The sequence below is a fragment of the Sciurus carolinensis genome, chromosome 8 (assembly GCF_902686445.1).
Source record: "Sciurus carolinensis chromosome 8, mSciCar1.2, whole genome shotgun sequence".
NCBI classification, from domain to species: Eukaryota; Metazoa; Chordata; class Mammalia; order Rodentia; family Sciuridae; genus Sciurus; species Sciurus carolinensis.
The window spans coordinates 87,084,129-87,103,714 of record NC_062220.1 but is presented as its reverse complement, the minus strand read 5'-3'; the positions used below and the strand labels follow the sequence as shown (position 1 = coordinate 87,103,714).

Genomic DNA, 19,586 nt, shown 5'->3' with positions numbered 1-19,586 from the left:
TCCAGGGCCTTCCCACCCACCCACATCCTCTCAGGCCCCCCACAGTTGCCATACACACTTAGTAAAGAGCTGGAGTTCGGAAGATCTGGAATGCAGAGGCCTCTCAAGGGGCATGGTGTCACATCTTCCCCTCCCTGCTGCTTTTCAGCCGGAGATAGCTTGTTGCTGGTAGAAGCCTCCTTAGCTTTGCAGATGCACTGTGGCCAGTTTCTTAAATTGCAAGTAGTTCCAGGCATATAAAATATAAAATCCCAGCAAGGTATTCTAGCTAAAGCATAGCCAGAGCTCAGGAGCTCATTAGCTTCAGCTGACCCAGCAGAGAACTCCAATAGAGTTTACAGATAAGCTTGAAGATAGAACTGCACAACAGTGTTTATTAGAAATACTGCAAACCCAGATCTCTGCTTGCCTTGGGCTTCCATGTTGGAGACAGCAAAGATGGTGAATGTGGGCCTTATGATTTGAGCCGGGGAGCCAGTGGTGTTGAACTTCCCTCAGTTATGCTGCGCTTCTAGTTCCCATGGAAAAGAGCTCCGTTCCTGGTTTCTGCCAGCTCATGCCCACCCCCCCCCCCCCCCCCCCCCCCCCCTTGAGAAGCAGTAGGAGGTAGAATCCTGACAATTCCAGCCCTTGCAATTCACTTGGGCCTATCAAATTGAGAACCTCTAAGATCACATGACCTGTGAAAGCTTCCACTTTGTGTGCTGGGTCTAGTGTTAAATAGCTCAGTTCTTACCACAGAGCTGTACATTTGGAATGTTACCCTGAGTTTATAATACAGAAGACACGTTGCCACCCACTTTATAGGATGCTCTTTTAGGACCTTTGAAGTAAGCTGATAGTTTTTATCATTTGAGTACTTTCAAAAACATTTTATTTTATTTTTACAGACTGCATTTTGATTCATCGTACACAAATGGGGTACAACTCTTCATTTCTATGATTGTACACAATGTAGATTCACACCATTCATGTAATCATACATAAACAGAGGGTAATACTGTTTCATTCTACTATTCCTACCCACTCCCACCCCATTTTCCTACACCATCCAAAGTTCCTCCATTCTTCTCTTGTCATCCCCCCTGGAACGCCACAACTGCCCCCCCCCCCCGTTATGTATCATCATCCTCTTATCAGAGAAAACATTCGACCTCTGGTTTTTTGGGCTTGGTTTATTTCACTTAGCATGATATTCTCCACCTCCATCCATTTACCAGCAAATGCCATAATTTTGTTCTTCTTTATGGCTGAGTAATATTCCATTGTGTATATATATCACAGTTTCTTTATCCATTCATCAATTAAAGGGCATCTAGGTGGGTTCCATGATCTAGCTATTGTGAATTAAGCAGCTATGAACATTGATGTGGCTGCATAAGTGATGAATCATCTGGATGGAAGAGAAATGAGGAAAACAACTCGGTTCACAATAGCCTGAAAAAAAATAATAAAATACTTGGGAATCAATCAAATACATTTTAACATTTGAACTCTTTCAGCCTTCAGTCTTCAGTCCACTTAAGGTCTGAGTGTGAAAGGGAGAAAGCATTCAGGGGTGGCTAAAGCAGAAATGGGGTCATAGTCCGTCAGTGCTGTGCTTGGCACTACCCTGCCCTGCTGGAGAAGTTTAAATTTATCTTCCCGTCACTTGTCCATGATGTAAAAGTGGTAGTGTTTTGTGTGGCTATAGTTGGCCACATTCTAGAAATTGCCAGATTACCAACTTAAAGACCATCTTGTGGCTATGAAAAATTCACGCATCTCTATCTGCAGACCACTTACTGAAGTGGCTTTTATGTCTGGACAGGTGTAGCCAATGTTCCAGTTCTGGCTAGGACAGAGAAGTATCTGGGAGATTGTGTGCTGTGGGCATTCATTTCTTATTAGAGTCCTGATTATATAGTAACTTATCTGCAAAAATTTCCAAATGAGATGGCACACAGTTTAAGAAAAAAAAAAAATTAATGAATTTCCAGTAGATAGAGTTTTCCAGTTTAACCTGATCTTGTTCCTTCCGTCCTCATAATCCTCGTGAGGAGGACATCATTGTGCAATACCTGGGGAAGCAGCCCTACTACAAAACTCCTAGTCTCTTGACTCTCCAGTCCTTTCCTGTACAGAGTGTGTAGCAAGCATCAGACAGTTACGTTTGTTGGGGAGGGAGAAATAATGAAGGCAGCGATTATACTTTTACTGAATGCAAAGTGTTTGGCTGTGTAATTAAATCCATAAAATGGTGAGTCATGATCACCCCACAGCAGCCAGCCAGGAAGTGAATGACGAAGCTGGTGTTTATTTGGGACCAGCAGCTGATGCAGGTCCTCCAGGAGCACTTGTGCAGGCCTCTCCTGATTTGTGAACACCAAGTGCCTCATCTCATTTTAAGAACTCAAAGTTTTAATGGATGTTCTAAAGGTTGTCCAAGGAAATATTTAATCTGAGAGAGTTTAGGCCTGGGAGACATCTGGTTGGAAATTCTGCTGTCTTGTTTGTTACCAGAAATTACATTCTAGAAGGAGTCCTGCCCAAGGTACTTCTAGGTGGTCTTTTCTGTCATGGTGAAGGGTAGCATTTTGAAACTTCCAGAAGTCTGTCTCTCATTTATAATTTGATAAGTGGCCATAAGTCTGTCTTACGTTATAGAATGTGGTAAAGCAAAGAAAGAAAACAATTTCAAAATCTTGTTTTAAAAAGGGAGTCGTAAACATTTTTTATTCTTTATGAAACAAGATTATGATGTAGCTTGTGTGACTGTCATGGACCAAAACCATTTATTTGAACATCAGAGAACTGCAGAATTTTATATACAGTACTGTCTTCTTCTTTCCCAAAAAGATACTAGAGTTTTTTCTGCATCAGTCAGCTTTCTGTCATTACTATGACAAAACACTTGGGATAATTGCATTATAAGAAGCAAAGATTTTGGGCTCATGGTATCAAAGGTTCCAGTTCATGGTCATTTGGTTCTGATGCTTTTGGCCCTGTGGCAAAGCAGAGCATCTTGACAGGGAGCACATAGCAGAGGAAGTGGCTCATCTGAGGGTGGCCAAGAAACAGGAGGGGCTGAGTTCCCAACATCCCCTTCAAGGGCATTCCCCTAGTGACCTAGCTTCTTCCAACTAGGCCCCACCTCCTCAACGTCCCACCACCTCCTAATAGCACCACAGGCTCACAGGCTGGTGACCAAGCCTTTAACACAAGGACCTCTGGGGAATATTCCAGATCCAAACTATAACAGACTTAAAGTAGAAAAGAATAACAAAAATGTATGTGTGCATATATCTGCACACATGTGCACATGTGCACGCTAGTAAAAGAGAAATTAAACCAAGGTAACTTGGAAAAGAAGCATTTAAAATATTTTTTAAAATTGCATAATTTGAGAACAAAGGAAAGCGTTAGAAGATGGTTTGTGGGAAAACTGTTAGGATGAAAATCAGTTACAGGAACATACAAAAGCAAAAACTATCATTAAAATGTTTATTGGCTTAACACTTTACCCCCTTTGTACACATTGTAGACTCAGGCTTGTGCTCTTTTCCCCTTGAAATACTAAACCTTATATAATTGTACCCTGTGCGTCCCTACTGAAGGAATGATTTTTAGTGAATCGAGTTTGGTTCCCTGTCTCAAAAGCAAAGTTCCCAAATCATTAATACCTAACCTTGAAATAGAACCATTTTGTGAGCACTTGAGAAATTTCCCACAAGGACATTGCAATCATCGCCTTGTTCTCTCTCCCTCCTCTCTCCTCATTTTCATGATTTTTGTCTCCAGTCTCTCATTTCTTACCTCGTTAAGCACCTTGAGGACCTCACAGGATTGGAATGTCAGTTACCATTTGCACCCATGCCTGCCCAGCATGCCAATGTGTCATTTCTCTGGACAAAGCACCTTTACCTGTTGAGCATGGTTCTAATGACTCCTCTCCAATGAGTGTGTTCCTCTTGGAAAGGTGGATATATGTTGGGATTACAGCCAAGTTTGATGAGTGGAAGGGTTGTCTTTGAAAACTGTTACCCCTTAAAGAGGCTCCCTATGCGGAGCCCACTTGCTCTATGTCTAACCTGATTGAGGAACAGCTTCAATGCACAAGGCAGTCGTGATAGGGGGAGGAAATGCTGCGTTACTGATCTGTTCTCATTTGTACTGCCAAAAACTCAAGACCCGACTTGATGGAGCCATTCAGAGAATCTTTGTCTCTTGTTTCAGAATTTGGCTTTTAAAGACTTGTGATGGCAAAGACCCAAGGAAGCAGGATTTCTGAATAGTGTGTCTGAAATTCTTGGCATAGGGGAACGATAAAGTGAACATGGGATTCTTAAGTTTAGCACTGAGAATAAAACTGTCTGTGCTGTCCAGTTTCTGCTGGAAGTCAGAAGCACTGTAAATGGCTTTCTCTGTCATCTTTTGCTGCCCATGTTCTCTGCCGCTGGGTCTGCTCCCTTCCCCTGTCACCTGTTAATGCACACGGGGGTTACTGCATGTATCTCACATCTACCACGTGCAGTAAACACTTCCTGTGCAAAGGTGCTTGAAACAACATCTGTCATGACATCAAAGGAGGTGTGACTGCCAAGTGCAGCTGGAAGACTTCTAATAATGCAGTGCTTTAGATGAGGCTATAATGAAATCTGTGAAATGTCTGAAACCTTTTTTCTAAGAAAATAAGGGGTGGTCACCTTCCTCCCTTTGTTGTTATATAAACATTGTTTTGCATATATTTAGGCAATAATTTCTCTATGTGAGAAGCTTGAGAACACGTTCCTGGTTGTGAGAAGTACGTTTTTGGCGCTGTGCTAAGAGAAGCGCCACTGTGGAGCGTCGCCATGGTGTTGAATTCTGCCCTTTTGAGTGGAAAACCCCTCTGGTGAATGTGCTGTTTGTTGACTGAACCAGTATGAGAGTTTCTGATTGAGAGTCTAGAAAAACAGTTATAATAAACTCATTATACATTTAAAAAGCAGAAGAGCTGTCCTCCAGAATATGAATCCAAATTTGAAAAAAGCGTTCAGTGAACGAGAACAATGCTCAGTAGATTTTCAAATTGATGGAGCTTTCCAATGGAAACTAATTTGTTCCAGCATTGAAGTGAGCATAATTAACAGAGACTTTCTTTCTTAGGCCGATTAACCACCGAAAACCATGCCAACATTGTAACTGTAAGCAGTGAAAACCAATATTTATGAGGGGGATTGTGCAAGGGTTTGGGTGACAGATGGGCATTTTATCACTGTTGATGTTTGGAATTCCCTTGAAAAGTAATGCAATATCTTGTTATTTATGAATGAATGAACAAATGATTGTGCTTTGCTGACTGAGTTTTCTTTAAAAAGGGGTATTCTAAATTAATCTTTTTCTCTGGTTAGCCTCTGTTACTTTATGTTAGGGAACCTCATATATTCTGATGCAAAACCTGAAAAATTGTAATTGTGTTTTTATTGCAGATACAGATCCTCGTGTTTTAGAAAAACAAGAATTACAGCAGCCAACCTATGTCGCCCTCAGTTACATTAATAGGTAAGCCATTTTCAGAATTTATAGCAACCTCATCTGCCACTTATTTACCTTTTAAATGCATATTTTTAGCCAAGTGGGGCAAAAATAATGCTTTCAATCTTAAAAATGTTTGTATGAGATTATTTTAAAGCAACTTCTATATGGAGTTTTCTTTTCCTGTATGGAGAAATAGAATTGTAGTCCTGTGCATATGGCTAAAAACATGACTGATTTATAAGCTCATTCTGGAAGTATTTTGTATGCAGAGTTAGAATATGTTCTTTTGACTTCATAGGCAATGTGAGAGATTAATGGATTTATGTTTGAGTGAACCTTTTAAATCCTGGGGTGAAGAGGTACTTTATGAATTCAAAACATGGTTGGAATATCAGAATATATCAGAATATAACAAACTGAAATAATTTAATTTCAGAAATTTAGTAGCAGCTCATCTTTTAGTAAAAAAACATTCTTAGCAACTAACCCCATCTGTGTGGAATAACATGAGTTTTTACTTAAATGTGCGAGCCCAACTTTAGGGAACCATTTTGAACTTGATATATCAGGTCTAAAAGAAGACTTAGTGTTTCAGCCAACTCAAATAATTAAGGAGACAGTAATTTTTTGGAGAGAACTTGAAATCACCTTAGGTTAAGAAAACACACACTCCCAAAGCGAAAAAGACAAAGTAAAAGCAAAACTAGTTTTTAATGAGAACAAGAAACTCTCTGCTCATAATTCAGCACGTGAATTTCTATTGATTGTCCCTTTTATATAAGGTGAGGAGTGTTTCCAGTCTCTTGGTAACAGAGTTGAGGTTTAGGGCCTGGAGTGGAAAGTTGGGAATGAATTATCTGTACTGTTTGATTTGAGTACCTTTTTAGGAAACTTGTTCAATTCTTGCCCAGATAGAGCTGTGACTTAAGTCACTTGTGCTCCGTTTGAAGTTCTTCTATGAAGCATGTTTTCAAAAAGATTCATAATATAAATATATATAATATAATATAAATATATTTGCATCTCTCTCAGATTTCCTTAACAGTATTCCCAAGAAGTGACATGAGATATCTACAGTTTTTCATTACTGTGGTTTTTTAACATGTATGAAGTAGAAAACCTTAAAAATCATATCAGATACAAATAAAGATGTGTGTAGTTATCTGGGTTTCTCATGGAGCCTGTGTTTTCAGTAATCAGCAAGGGTTTTGAAAAGTTTTTAGTTATACCTTAGACATATTAATTTTTATAAGCCCGCTAATATTGAAGGATAGATGAATAGACATGTTGAGTAATTGTGGTATTGAATAGAACTTTTAATAGTGTGGCTGTCAGGATTTGGGTAAATTGTCACTTGTTGTATGTACAGATTTGTGCAATATTAAATCTTCCTGCTTATCTTTTGGAGTTCGTTTATCCAGGCCATGACCAACCCAGAACATACATTGGACCTGGATGTTTTAATCCCTCAAGTCTCTTTTAATCTGACATAGTCCTGTGATTGAAAATGATTTATTAAAGAAATGGGCCAGTTGTCCCATAGAATGTCCCCACCCTGTTTGTTTGGTTTTTTTTTTTTCTTTCTCAAGGTGCTATTTGGTGGTTTCCTCTGTGTTCTGTATTTGTTGTAAACTACAAGTTAGACTTGGAAAACATAGATCTTGAACTGGATATTACATTTAGAGACCTGAGAAATAATATGATAGATGGAGTCCGAGCTGCTGGAGAAGTAAGCATATGTAGTGGGCCAGTAATTCACTAATGATCTCTTGGTGAGGAGGACGTGTGAAAGGTTGCCCAGATTACCAGCTGCTCCCTGGGGATCCCTCTGTGGGCATCGGGCACGCTCCCAGCATAGTACTTATCACACAGTAGACACTCTGGGTATTCGTCAATGGTAATTGAAAGATGAGTAGATGAAAGAACCAAGCAACTGACCTCTGCCATGGAGGGAAGATGTGCTGGGGGTCTTCTGGACCTTTGATAAGAGAAGAGAAATATGGCAAAATCCAGATGAGCTAGTACAAATTCAAAAGGAGTATTATGGGTTAGGTAATATGAACAACAAAATGTTTGACAGCAATATCCTGAATATAGTACTATTTCTTTAAAAAATTAAATTGAACAAATAAGAGGTTTATTTTTTCTTGAACCTCAGGGAAATAAATTCTAACTTTGCTGAGCAGTGAAGACAGGGAAATGATTAATCTTTCTTTGTTCATACATCTGTTAACCCCAGTGGACATCTAGGCCTCCCAAAATTAAGATGAAACTTCCTTTGCCAATGACGTTGACTAGTCAATCATCAGAGGGCTATGCTCTTTAACCTGGAGCTCACTTTCTGGATTATTTAAAAGAAGATGAAAGTAGTGTGTAGAAGCGATTGCCTTTATTTAACTATTTTAAATTGTTATGTACTGTGTAACATAATACATTGAAAATAATATTTACAAGTAGAAAGGGAAAATCTTCGATTCCTTAAAAGCAGGTCTGTTTAGTGAATGACTTTCTGGAAATCAGCTGGATTTTGGATTTTACATTCAATCCACTGCAACACCAGGAGTCAAATAGCCTCTGGAAAACTTCATTGTAAGCTTGTGAGAAAATGAGAGGGTGGGAAAAAGCAAATGATAATACCCAGGGGTCACTGAGTTCAAACCTGCACAGGTAGGCTCCAGAATCTTAACTGCTGTTATAGCCAGACTTGTTGGAATATCGGAAGGCAAGTATTCAATAGGAAAAGTAGGAGGAAAATTTGGAAGACTAACATTGGAAAGGTAAGTTAGGACAGCTGGGCAGGGGGACAAAGATGTAAAAATAGTACAGAATAATTACCATGCCCTAGATAACTGGAGATTAGCAACTTAATAAGAGGAAACAACAGGAACAGCAGAAGCTAAAACACTGAGAGGAGAAGGAATTCCTGTGCGATATATGGCTACCATAGAATTGGGTTGAGTATATAAAGTGAATCCTAGCATAGCAAGCCTCAGGTCTGTGGGGAAGGGAACCCTCACATCTGCAGCCGGTAGGAACGAACGGGCAGAGTACGGGGAGCACAAGGAGAGCATCCTCTACCATGACTCACCTGCAAGGTAGGGGACAGGTGACTACAGGGAGAAATCAGGTGAGTCTCCTCAAATAACATGCAGAGAAGCACAGCCTGCCCCAGGTGGTTCCTTCAAGCTGTTGTTGTCTAACTAGTTCAGGTAGCCTACTGAGGTGACAAGGTAGCTTATTAATACTTGTGACTCCCCAGAAACAGATAACTAAGACAGGACAGCATACATGACCAGGCTCTTTATTATACTGGGTTCTTTTTTTTTTTTTATTTTTTTTTTTCAGTTGTTAATGGACCTTTATTTTATTTATTCATATGTGGTGCTGAGGATGGAACCCAGTGCCTCACACATGCTAGGCAAGCACTCCACCACTGAGCCACAACCCCAGCCCTATTCTGTGTTCTTTATAAAATGTTCTTATTAAACAATATAAATTGGAGTTTCCAAATCAACTTTAATTTTTAAAATATATATAGCATTTGGTTTAAAATGTAAAGAATTATCATGCCCAGACAATACCTATTACTTGCAATAGGATACTGAGATTAAGGTTGGGAAATCGTGAATTAAAAATCATCTCCTCCCCTCTGCTTGATATGCATTTTAAATCTCTAAAAGGAGCAATATAATTCTCATATGTACCTGATCCTAGGGTGCTTTTTGTTGAAGGCATTAATGGGACCAGTGTTCTAGACACATCAATTTGGGGTTGCTAGAGTGATATCACTTCCACCCACTTCCTGAGTTTCCCCATGGAACCCTGAAGCGTTTTATGCAGATGGCTTTCTATTTTTTTTTTTTTTTTTTTTCTGATTCAAAGTGCAGAATTCTTTTTTCTCAGTTAGCTGGGAAGGAGGACAAAACTGTGCCCAAAGGCACAAACTTGGTCACCTCCTTTCGCACCTTTTTTAATGGTGATTCATCTACTTCTCATATGCTGATCAGACATCGAGTTGCCTTCTATTAAAAATGAAGTTTTTTCCCTCAAAAACTATCACTGCTTTTTCCACACTCCTGAGTTATGTTTCTATTTATTTCAGAAGTAGAACAAAGCAGTGGTTTAGAGTAAGCAGTGCAATTAGACTGTTTAAGTGAAAGTCCCACCTGCCGTTCTCAGAGCTGTGTGACATAGTTGGCAAGTCTCTGCCTCCATTTTCTCACCTCTAATGATACCTCCTTTATTGTGAATATTTAATCAATTGGTGCATATAAAGCACTTGTACCTGCACCTGTGACATAGTCAATGCTAGGTTAGGAAAAGATCTTTTTATTCTCTAGATTCTTCTCATGGTGAGTCCCTTTTCTCTACCAAGTTGCTGATTGGAGAAGCACCTGCAGAGGAAGCATTGCTTTGGAATGTGGCCAGAATAATTTCCACCAGGAAATAAGCTCCTTGAGGACAGAGACATCTCCTATCTCCCCCAGCTGTGTCAGACCCCAGAACAGTGTCTGCCTCATTGTGGACCCTCATTAAACATTTACCAAAGAACTGAAAATTTTGTTTAAAGAGAATGAGTAAATGGATGATTCTAAGAACCATATGGATACTTCTGTGAGAAATCGAGGTGCCTCTACCGCCCACGTGTGTTAAAAGACCTGTTTCCTTGTAATATCATAACCTTGTTACGAATGAAAATCAATGCTATACACTTTTATTCAGCATTCATCTGGCCTGCATCATAAAAATGTGCTCAATGATGGCTATTCCTAATTGTCCTACCACAAATAAGTAGGCAACTGTATGAGATAGTGGTTTTCAGGCTCCAGGTAATAGGTCGGAGAAGATTGCGATCCCCAAGAGAACGGAAGTTTAGAGGGTAAGTGCCACAATCACCCAGCTCTCACCATCTGAGGATGATGTCCTCACTGTAGAGCAGTGAGCAGAACCCAAGGAGACCATGACAGTCTCACTGTGCTGAAGAGGCAGAAGTCCGGGCAGCTAAGGCTACTCTAATTGTGTTTCTGTATGTATATGTATTGGGGTAGGAAAGGAAGATTGGAGATAAGAGAGCGGTGCAGACTTTCTAGAAGTCTGTATGAGGGTCCTCCATAAGTCCATGAGTGAATGTCAAAGACAAGCTGCAACAGGGGTGGGAATGGAATAGAGGGACCCTGTGGCTGGGCCACATGGAAACTTCATTAGTACCCTGGTCTTCTGACTGATGGAAAGACCTCAGATTAGAAATAAGGACTTTGTTCTAGAATATGGCTTGCTTTAGAGGTACCCCAACAATGTCTAAAACCAAACCTCCATCCCATCCTCAGAGGAGATAGAATTTGCGGGTGAGTCCTGACAAGCTAGAGGTCTTAAACGTTTGGGGTTTCCAAATATTTGGTCTAATAAAGTATAAATCGAGGCCAACACAAGTTCAGTATGATCAATCTGTAATTGAACTGCCTACTGGAACAAAACTCCATAGTCTTCATGAGAATGAGTTAGATATAACAATGTCTAATGTACAATAAAAATTGCTAGACTTGAAAGAGAATCTTCCCTTAGACAAGGAAGAGAAAGCAGTCAATAGAGACCTTCCCTGACATGGCCGTGCTGTTGGCTGTTGGATTTTAGGAAACAAAGACTTGAAAGCAGTCATTAGAAATGTGTTCAAGGATTTAAAGTAAAAGTACCCTGAATAAGAGGTTGTTTTAAATGAAAATAAAATCAGTCTGGATGCTTTTTTTTTTTTTTTTTCTCTCCTCCTACTAGAATGTGAACTATTTAATGAAAGCTTTCTTCCTCCTTTCCACTTTTCTTCCACTCCAAAACCTCATCTAATCCTCCCAAACTCTCACTCTTGCTGTTTCAGTTGGACTCATTTTTGCCAGATTATAGTCAGTCATAGCCTCATAAAAAATGCTGTAATTAGCAGAGCTTGCACTGGCCTTCTTTTTTTATACAAACAAGCCTGAAGCGTTTGATTTTGTTTTAAAATCTAAAAGCAGTGGGTTTTTTTTTTTTTTCTTTTTTCACAAAACCACCTGTTTATGGTCTTCTGAGAGCAGTCATTTATTACAGTACCAAACACACTTTCCTATTTTCCTCCTTTGTCTACTGAATCTGAAGTTCTGCACACCCCGGGCTGAAGTTTGTGGCCTAATGCACACCATAAACATGTTGCATGCTGTTAGGTCTCAAACACCAGACACTGTGCTACCATTTTCTTCGTCTATGTTTTTATGGACATCAGTTGAAACAAAGCTGAGATGGCTGCCTGCCAGATTTTCCTTGTAATATCTCTAACCTGATTTGGCCTGCTCATTGTGTTCTGCAAAGACCATGTACTCTTGAGGGAAACTGGGAAGCTAGAAAGAGAGCCCTTGTGTGACATTTTGGCTTGCTCCAACATAATTAGGTTGTATTGCTGGCACAAAACACGTGGTAGGAGAGGTGAGGCTTGGCAGTCGGGTGATATGATTCACTTACTAGACACTGGGCCTCTTGAAGCCCATAGAGTTATGGCTTGTTCCTGGGTTCCTGGGGCAATCAGTGTTTTAGACAGGTTGCTTATACAACTTAAATCACATCAGACCACTTTTTTCTTTTCTTTTTTGTACCAGAGATTGAACCCAGGGGCACTTAACCACGGAGCCACATCCCAGCCCTTTTTATTTTTTATTTTGAGACAGGGTCTTGCTAAGTTGCTTAGGGACATCAGGCCACTTTTTAAAGTCTCTTATGTTCACACATCAGTATTTATGACTGATCTTATGTCTCTTTGAGACTATTTCAAAGCCACACTACATTTTTTCAAAAATCTTCAAAATTTATTGCAGGCCAATAACAATTCTGTGATGCTAAAACCATCTAGAAGCAGACTTTGCTTTCCTACTTTCTCTGTGAAGAAACCCATTTCCTGAACTTTATCATAAAGCTTAGCAGCTCCTGGTTAGGATAGACTGTGATTTCCCCGTGGACAGTCTCCAATGCTTCCCCTGTGTCCTCTTTGGCACCATATTGGCCTTGAACTCTAAGCCTCAGCCCTTTCTGCCTTGACTTGCTTCTAAACTCAAGCTGGCGGCTGGTTATCAACTTTGAATTTACCAATTAGATTTATTGCCTTGTCCCCATTACTTTACCCCCTCATTATCTCCAATCCTCAGCCTCAGATAAACCTAACACACACCCTTCACTCTGCCGCTGCTGAGGAGCACTCCAGAAAAGCCCAAGAAGGATGATGGATCCCACTGCAAATACAACCTTTCCAACCTCAGCTGGACCCTTAGGATCCTCCTGCATCCTTTCCCCTCCAGTTGAAACCTGACTGAACTTCAGATTCAGGTATACCCCACAGTTCTCAGGATCCTGAAGGCAACCCCACGGCCTCTGCAGCAGGTGCTCCCAGCTCTAGTACTAAGAAAATAGAGGCCATTTCTATGTCTGGTTCCAACTTCCCTCTTTTTCATCTCCAGATCTTTTACCCACATTCTTTTCCTTCTTTGTTCAAAGCCATTACCGTGGCCAGCCACATCCATCTCATCTCTGAGTCTTTGAAGCCCTCTCCCAGGTTTCCTTTAGTTGTGCTACCGATATGTAAGGTCTCATCTATCCCAAGAATTCCCATTTCTTTTTTTTAAAAGATATTTATGACAGTAGAGTGTATTTTGACATATTAAACAGACATGAAGTATGACCCATTCCAATTAGGATCCATTCTCATGGTACATGATGTGGAGTTACACTGGTCGTGTATTCATATATAAGCAAAGGAAAGTTATGTCCGATTCATTCTACTGTCTTTCCTACTCCCATCCTCCCTCCCTTCCCTTCATTCTCCTTGTTTAATCCAGTGAACCTCTATTTATTCTTCCCTTCCCTACCCTCCCTTGTTGTGAGTTAATATTCATATCAGAGAGCATGCCTTTGGTTTTTTGGGACTGGCTTATTTCACTTAGCATGATAGTCTCCAGTTCCATCCATTTACTGGCAAATGCCATAATTTCATTCTTTTTTCAGGCTGAGTAATATTCCATTGTGCCTGTATACCACATTTTCGGTATCCATTCATATGTTGAAAGGCAGCTAGGTTGGTTTCCTTCCCATTTCTGTTTCTAGATGATGGTGGTGTCTTAAGATGCTGCCCTCCTTGGCCTATTGCTATTGGCCACTTTGTTTCTGAAAACCCTCTCCTCTCTTGGGCCCATTATCTCCTATTCTGGTTCTTCTACTTCTTTGCCTTACAGTGACTTCTCCCTAAATCTTGCCTCTGATGTTTTGCTTTTATCTGTGTTTGCTCCATTCATGACCTTAGCTATTACCTAGGGAGGATTCCCTGACTTCCTAATCCCAGGTTTCCTCCAGTTCTCTTTCCTAACTGTACCACTCCCTGTGGGTACGGGAATGTTCCATACAGACTTGATTCATCCAGGGCCTCTCTGTTGTTTCACACCCCTCCCCGACCACAATGGCTCCTCTTCCTTGGATTCACAATGTTTATCAGTACCCACCTCTACCTAGGTAGCATGGAGCTAATTTCCTATTGCTTTCCCTCACCCCCACTTCTAGTAATCAGGCAGCAAGTCCTAACGTCTGCACCCTCATCACCTCTTGAAGGCTTCCCTTGCTACCGTCCCTCCTTGAGGCTCCAGCTTCCTGTTTTGGATTGTCACGTGGGCTCACTAATCTCCCTTTCAGCCTCCACTCTCTCCACTGTGACCCTGTCTACCAGTTGCCATGGAAAGATCTGTCAAAAGTATCACCGTCAGCTCTGTGTTCAAAACCTTGTGTGTTCTGACCTCTGCTGTGGTGTCCCTTCTCTTCCCTCCATGCTCAGCTGGCTGTGGTAGGTAATCCTACTCATCAGGGTCACATAAACACTACCCACTTTATTAATGTTCCCCAACATACGGGAAGGAGTCTTTCAAATCTTTAAGTTCTTTTTCCAAAACTACTATATATTAATACAATTTGCTATGACTATTGAATAATATACATTTTTAAATCATGTACAACTATATTTTAGATCAGGAGCTTCTCTCTTCTCTCTTCTCTCCCCAATCAATTCCCTACCGAGCCATCTACACCAGGTTAACTTGACGTCATGGTGGGTATCCATCCACATTCTTCCCCAGGTGTGGACATGTATGTAGGCATTTTATTTGTTGTAACATCAGCTTTCATAAATACTGAAGCCTAAAATAAGCACACACATAATATGTATCATACACATATGTATTTCTATTTTGCTTTTCATTTAACATCCTTCCAGGTCAATAGAGATCACTCTTTTGCAGTCTAAGATATAGATTTCGGTGATTTATTCTACCATCTGCTTTTGACTGGGGAATGTTGAGACTGACTCCAGGTTGGTGGAGGGAGGTTGTGTTCTTCACCAGGAACAACTCTGCAGTAGAGATTTTCACTCTACAGGCCAATATTATTTCCCTGTGTATCTACAGTATAAAATCTAAGTTGGGTTGCCTCCCCTCCTGCCAGTGGTTTCCTATTGTGCTTGAAATAAAAGTGAAATTTCTCACCATAGCCAGCCTGCTCTTGTGCTCCATGTTGCCTTCCCCACCTTGCCTGTCACCACCAACCCCAGCCAGAGCCACTGCCCCGCCACTTGTGCACAGCAAGCTCATGTCTGTCCACGACTCTACTCCTTGCTGAGGCGCGCTGCAGAGCTTCGTACCGTTCACTTCCTCCTCTTTGTGTCTGGTCAGATGTCCCCTGTGCAGTAGACTTTCCCAATTTCAGTAGCTTCCTGTTCACCCCCCTCAGCCCTCACTCAGCTTTATTGTTCACACCTAAAAATCACAGGTTTGTTTATTCGATATGTTGTTGAGTGTCTGTTTGCCCCATTCGATTATGAGCTCCATGGGGCAGAGACGTTGACCATCTTGGTCATCACTATTATCCTTAGCTCCTACAAGGGCTACATAGTAGGTGCTCAGTAAATGTATTTTTAATAAATGCATAAGTAGCAGTCACAGTTCTATGTAATGTTTATTGTTGCCCTCCCATTGTGTGGTTTGCTCATCTCTTTCCTGCCTCTTCACGCCTGACAGTATGGCAAATACTTTGCACAGTGGTTGAAAATTACAAAGTGGCGAATTATAACATAGATGACCTTGGAGATCCCCCCTCTGCCTCCACCATACACATTTACAAAATGACTCAAGGCGCTACACCTCTCTTATTTCATTTGGAAATTCAGATCGCTGGCAGTAATCTACTTGATTTATCGTTTTCCCCTTATGTGTGGCACCTCAGAGTTAATTAAGAAGACCATGAATCTTCCCTCTGTGGCTATAGTGCATTCCCATTTGCAGAATACTCTCATATTGCTGAGACTGTTGATTTGGGACTCAAGTTGAAACATGACTTAATTTTCTCACATTGAGGTTCATTATGCTGAGCCTAAAGACTCGTCCTGCCTGTAAAGGTCTTCTCATTGGCAAGCTTTAAAATACTTCCGTGTTCCCAGTTTCTAAATAACTTGTTCTCATTTCCTCCACCGTGGCCAAGACCTTGGTCATTGGCTCAGAGCCGTGCAGCTAAGCCAGAGACATGGCCTCTGCAAGACTTCCAGGTTCCCCATCTCTGGCCCATGCATAGGTGGGTTCCAGCAATAGCAATCTGGACTAAGGACATCCCCCTAGACATGTCGTCCCAAATAACAGGGCAAGGCCACCTAGCACTTGGCAGTTGAGTCATCAGAAAACATTAACCTAAACTCCTTGAAAGATAAAGCAAGTTCTATTGAAATTGTCATGTTAAAGAAGGATAAAATGCATTCAGAAAATTTCTTCCCTTGTTCTATCATTTTCAACAGATTATCATCTGTTAATTGAGCACCTTCTGTGTGCAGGGGACTAGGCAATGCACTTGACTGTGTCATTAGTCCTCACAGTGACCCTGCATCAGAGCTCTCATCTCCCTTGTACACCTCAGAAAACAGATTCCCAGGAGGTTGTGGGACCTCTTAACCTCTTCTGTTCCTTGGACCCCTTTGGCAAACTGGTGAAATGTTTGCACTACTTCCCAAAATGTTCTTATAATTCATGAACTAAAACATAGGATTACAGAGAAAACCAATTTATTAAAATGCAGTTGTCAAAATAGCAAAGTTACAAATGTGTCATAGAAACACCTGTGCTTATTGATAAAAGCTGGAAATAAAAAAGCTTAGGTCCTGAGTTCAGAGTGTCCATAATTTCCCATTAGTGCTGAGTTTACATGTTTTGAGACATCTGCTACTTTCAATCTGATATCAGAACATCTGTAAGTTCTACAGGGGCAAAATACTGCAGTTAGCATAGATACGGTAAAAACACTGATTTCATATATTCATAACTGAAAGAAATGCTTTGTTATTGTGTAAAAGTGTCTGAGTCAGGTATTAGTTTGTAAGTAGTAAAGCTTTTAGGGGTGGCTTCAACACAAATTTGTGTGATTCCAAGGTCTTTGTTTTTTCTTGGATATCATAGTGCTGCCCCATACCAACATCTTGTCTTCTAGAATATTTCCCACATAGTTTATGCATCATTACCCTCCCCTATAGGGTAGCCCATGGCAGAAACAGCATAATAAAAACTCAAATGTGTAGAACTGTTTCTATTTTAAAAAGAGCTTTCACTGATACCTCCATGTTCTTGGTTTCTTGTGAAATCACACATTCTCTCAACTAAGCCATGATTCTACTTGAAGAGATTGCTCTTAATCATTTTTTTCCCATAAAGATCAGAGATATTCAGTGACTTGTCCAAGTTCACACAGCTAGTAAATGACAAACTTGAGATCTGAACTCCCACATCTTTTCCTTGTATATGCCTGTTATCACTCTTCTGAATTTCCCAGATACTTCGGTAAAAAGATGTTAGATGGGAGGGCTGGGGAGATAGCTCAGTAGGTAAGCACAAGGCCTTGGGTTCGATCCCCAGCACCACAAAAAAAAAAAAAAAAAAAAAAAAGCTGTTAGATGATTTCTCTCAAGACTGCACTCAGTGGAGGCAAGGCTAAGATAAGGCCTGGGTCTCCTGATTGCCTGCCTAACGCAGTTTGCCTCTAAAATCCTGAAGCTCATTTTATACATATATAGCTCTTTAATCAGATGTGCAGACCATGTGGGATCACCAGGCTTGAATAATTTAAGGGCTAGGTTGTATTTTGTGTCATTGTCTCCAGTTGCTGATAAAACCAAACTATGAGTGAGGAGGATTTTTTTCATTCCAGCCTAAGCAGGTGGCGATTGAGTCTCTGGTCATTGCACTCACATCAGTCTTGTCCCTGGGGCTTTTTTCTCCTTGCTTGATTCAAGTTAGTGCATTTTTCTTGACAGTCAGTTCACTCTGCACCATCGCTAAGGCCATAACGTGATGCTCAACAAGCAGAAGGATCCACAGAGAAGCCTTCCCGTGACTTTTACCCTTCCTGGTGCCTGAAATTTCCCAGCAGATTCAGGTGACAACATGGGCCTGGGTAATTTACAGATGGTGAGGCCAGCATACTATCAGTTCTTGCCAACTCCTCTCACCCCTAATGAGATAGGATTCAGTGTGCCAAGACCAGGAAATAGATCTAGCTTTTGGACCTGCCCCTGCTTTCCTGGCAATACCTTTTCTTGATTGCGCCAGGCTTAGAAGACTCACTCTTGGAAGTCGAGAGGGTCAATGGCTGTTCCCCTCAGGAGGCAGGGTACCATTTGGGTAAGCTGTGTGCTCTCTTTACATCAGATAGCATGCAAGTCTGCCTTTTGCCCAGACTAAGTGAGAGCATCATCCTCCCTCCTGGAGAAACAGTGCTGTGGTATATGTGGCCATCTACAGATGCCTCAGTAACACATTCTAACTAGGAAAAATAGAATCCATTGTTGGTGCCAACGTAGGGTTTTTGGTTTTGTTTTTTTTTTTTTTCCATTTTCATTATTGGGATGGATTCATTTGGAGCAAATTGGCTGAGAAGTTGCTTGGACTTGTTCTTCCTTGTGCCCATACATACAGTCCTGCTTTCTTTTATTGCCCATTTTATCATTGTGTTTGGCACCAGTCAGATTTAGTGATGTACAGTTCTCCTGAGCCAAGTAAATATGATGAAAAGCTGGTCTCTGTATTGCATTAATCTTTGTTAGACAGCAGACGTATTTTTGAAACCTCAAAGTCAGAATGTCTTTATGCTCTTAGCTCATTTACTTTATAAAGTTGTTTTTTTAAAAAAAGACCTTTCTGATCTTTGGTATAGATTTATTTTAAGGGCTAAGGCATCACAGTCTTATTTTCTAGGGTTTTAAAAGGACTTGGGCATATTTGTACACAATATCAGATTTTAATCCAAATTGAAAAAATACTGTAAGTCCTACAATTTCAAATTCCCATGGCACAAAAAAAAAAAAAAAAAAAAAAAAACATCAACCACTTAAAGATGCCATATATAAAAATATCATGTTCTGACTCTGGAGTTCTGCCTTTTACCGTCTTTTTTTTTTCCCCCTTCTTAAAATAACAATGTTTCACTCATTGCTACCTCCTCTTCTGTTAATAAGTTTATTATATGAACTGAATTATAGGACTAAATCTGTTATGAAGAGTGATTCTAGTTATAACAAAATATATATAATATATAAATATATAAAATATGTATATGATATGTATAATACAGTGTATATATATGTGTGGAGCATATATATATATGAGCATATATATATGGCAGTATTGGGGATTGAAACCAGGGGTACATCTCCAGCCCTTTTTAAAAATTTTTCTTTTAATTTTTGAGACAGGGTTTTGCTAAGTTGCCAAAGCTGACCTCGAATTTGAGATCCTCCTGCCTCAGCCTCTCAAGTTGCTGTGATTATAGGCAAGTGCTACCATGCCCGGCTGAGGCCATAAATATTATTACACCGGTCTTAGTGTGCACATAGCAATATTTTAGAAATGAGTGCAAGAAGTGAAATTGTTGGATCATAGTGTACTAGTATGTTTAGCTTTTGGAAACAGCAAATTTTATTAAGTGGTTGAACCATGTTACTCACCTACTAGTCAGTTTTGAGACTTAGGTTGTTTCCCATCCTCAGCAACCACTGATATTGT

The 19,586-nt window shown here is 40.4% G+C and overlaps 1 protein-coding gene across 1 annotated transcript in view; it reads left to right on the top strand.

Annotated features, from left to right (window-relative positions):
- Window positions 1–19,586, top strand: part of Jazf1 (JAZF zinc finger 1) — a 331,859-nt gene that overhangs the window by 178,698 nt on the left and 133,575 nt on the right. The window contains exon 2 of the mRNA XM_047560968.1: window positions 5,451–5,523. Within this exon, the coding sequence (XP_047416924.1) occupies window positions 5,451–5,523 (73 nt within the window). The remainder of the gene's footprint in view (window positions 1–5,450; window positions 5,524–19,586) is intronic.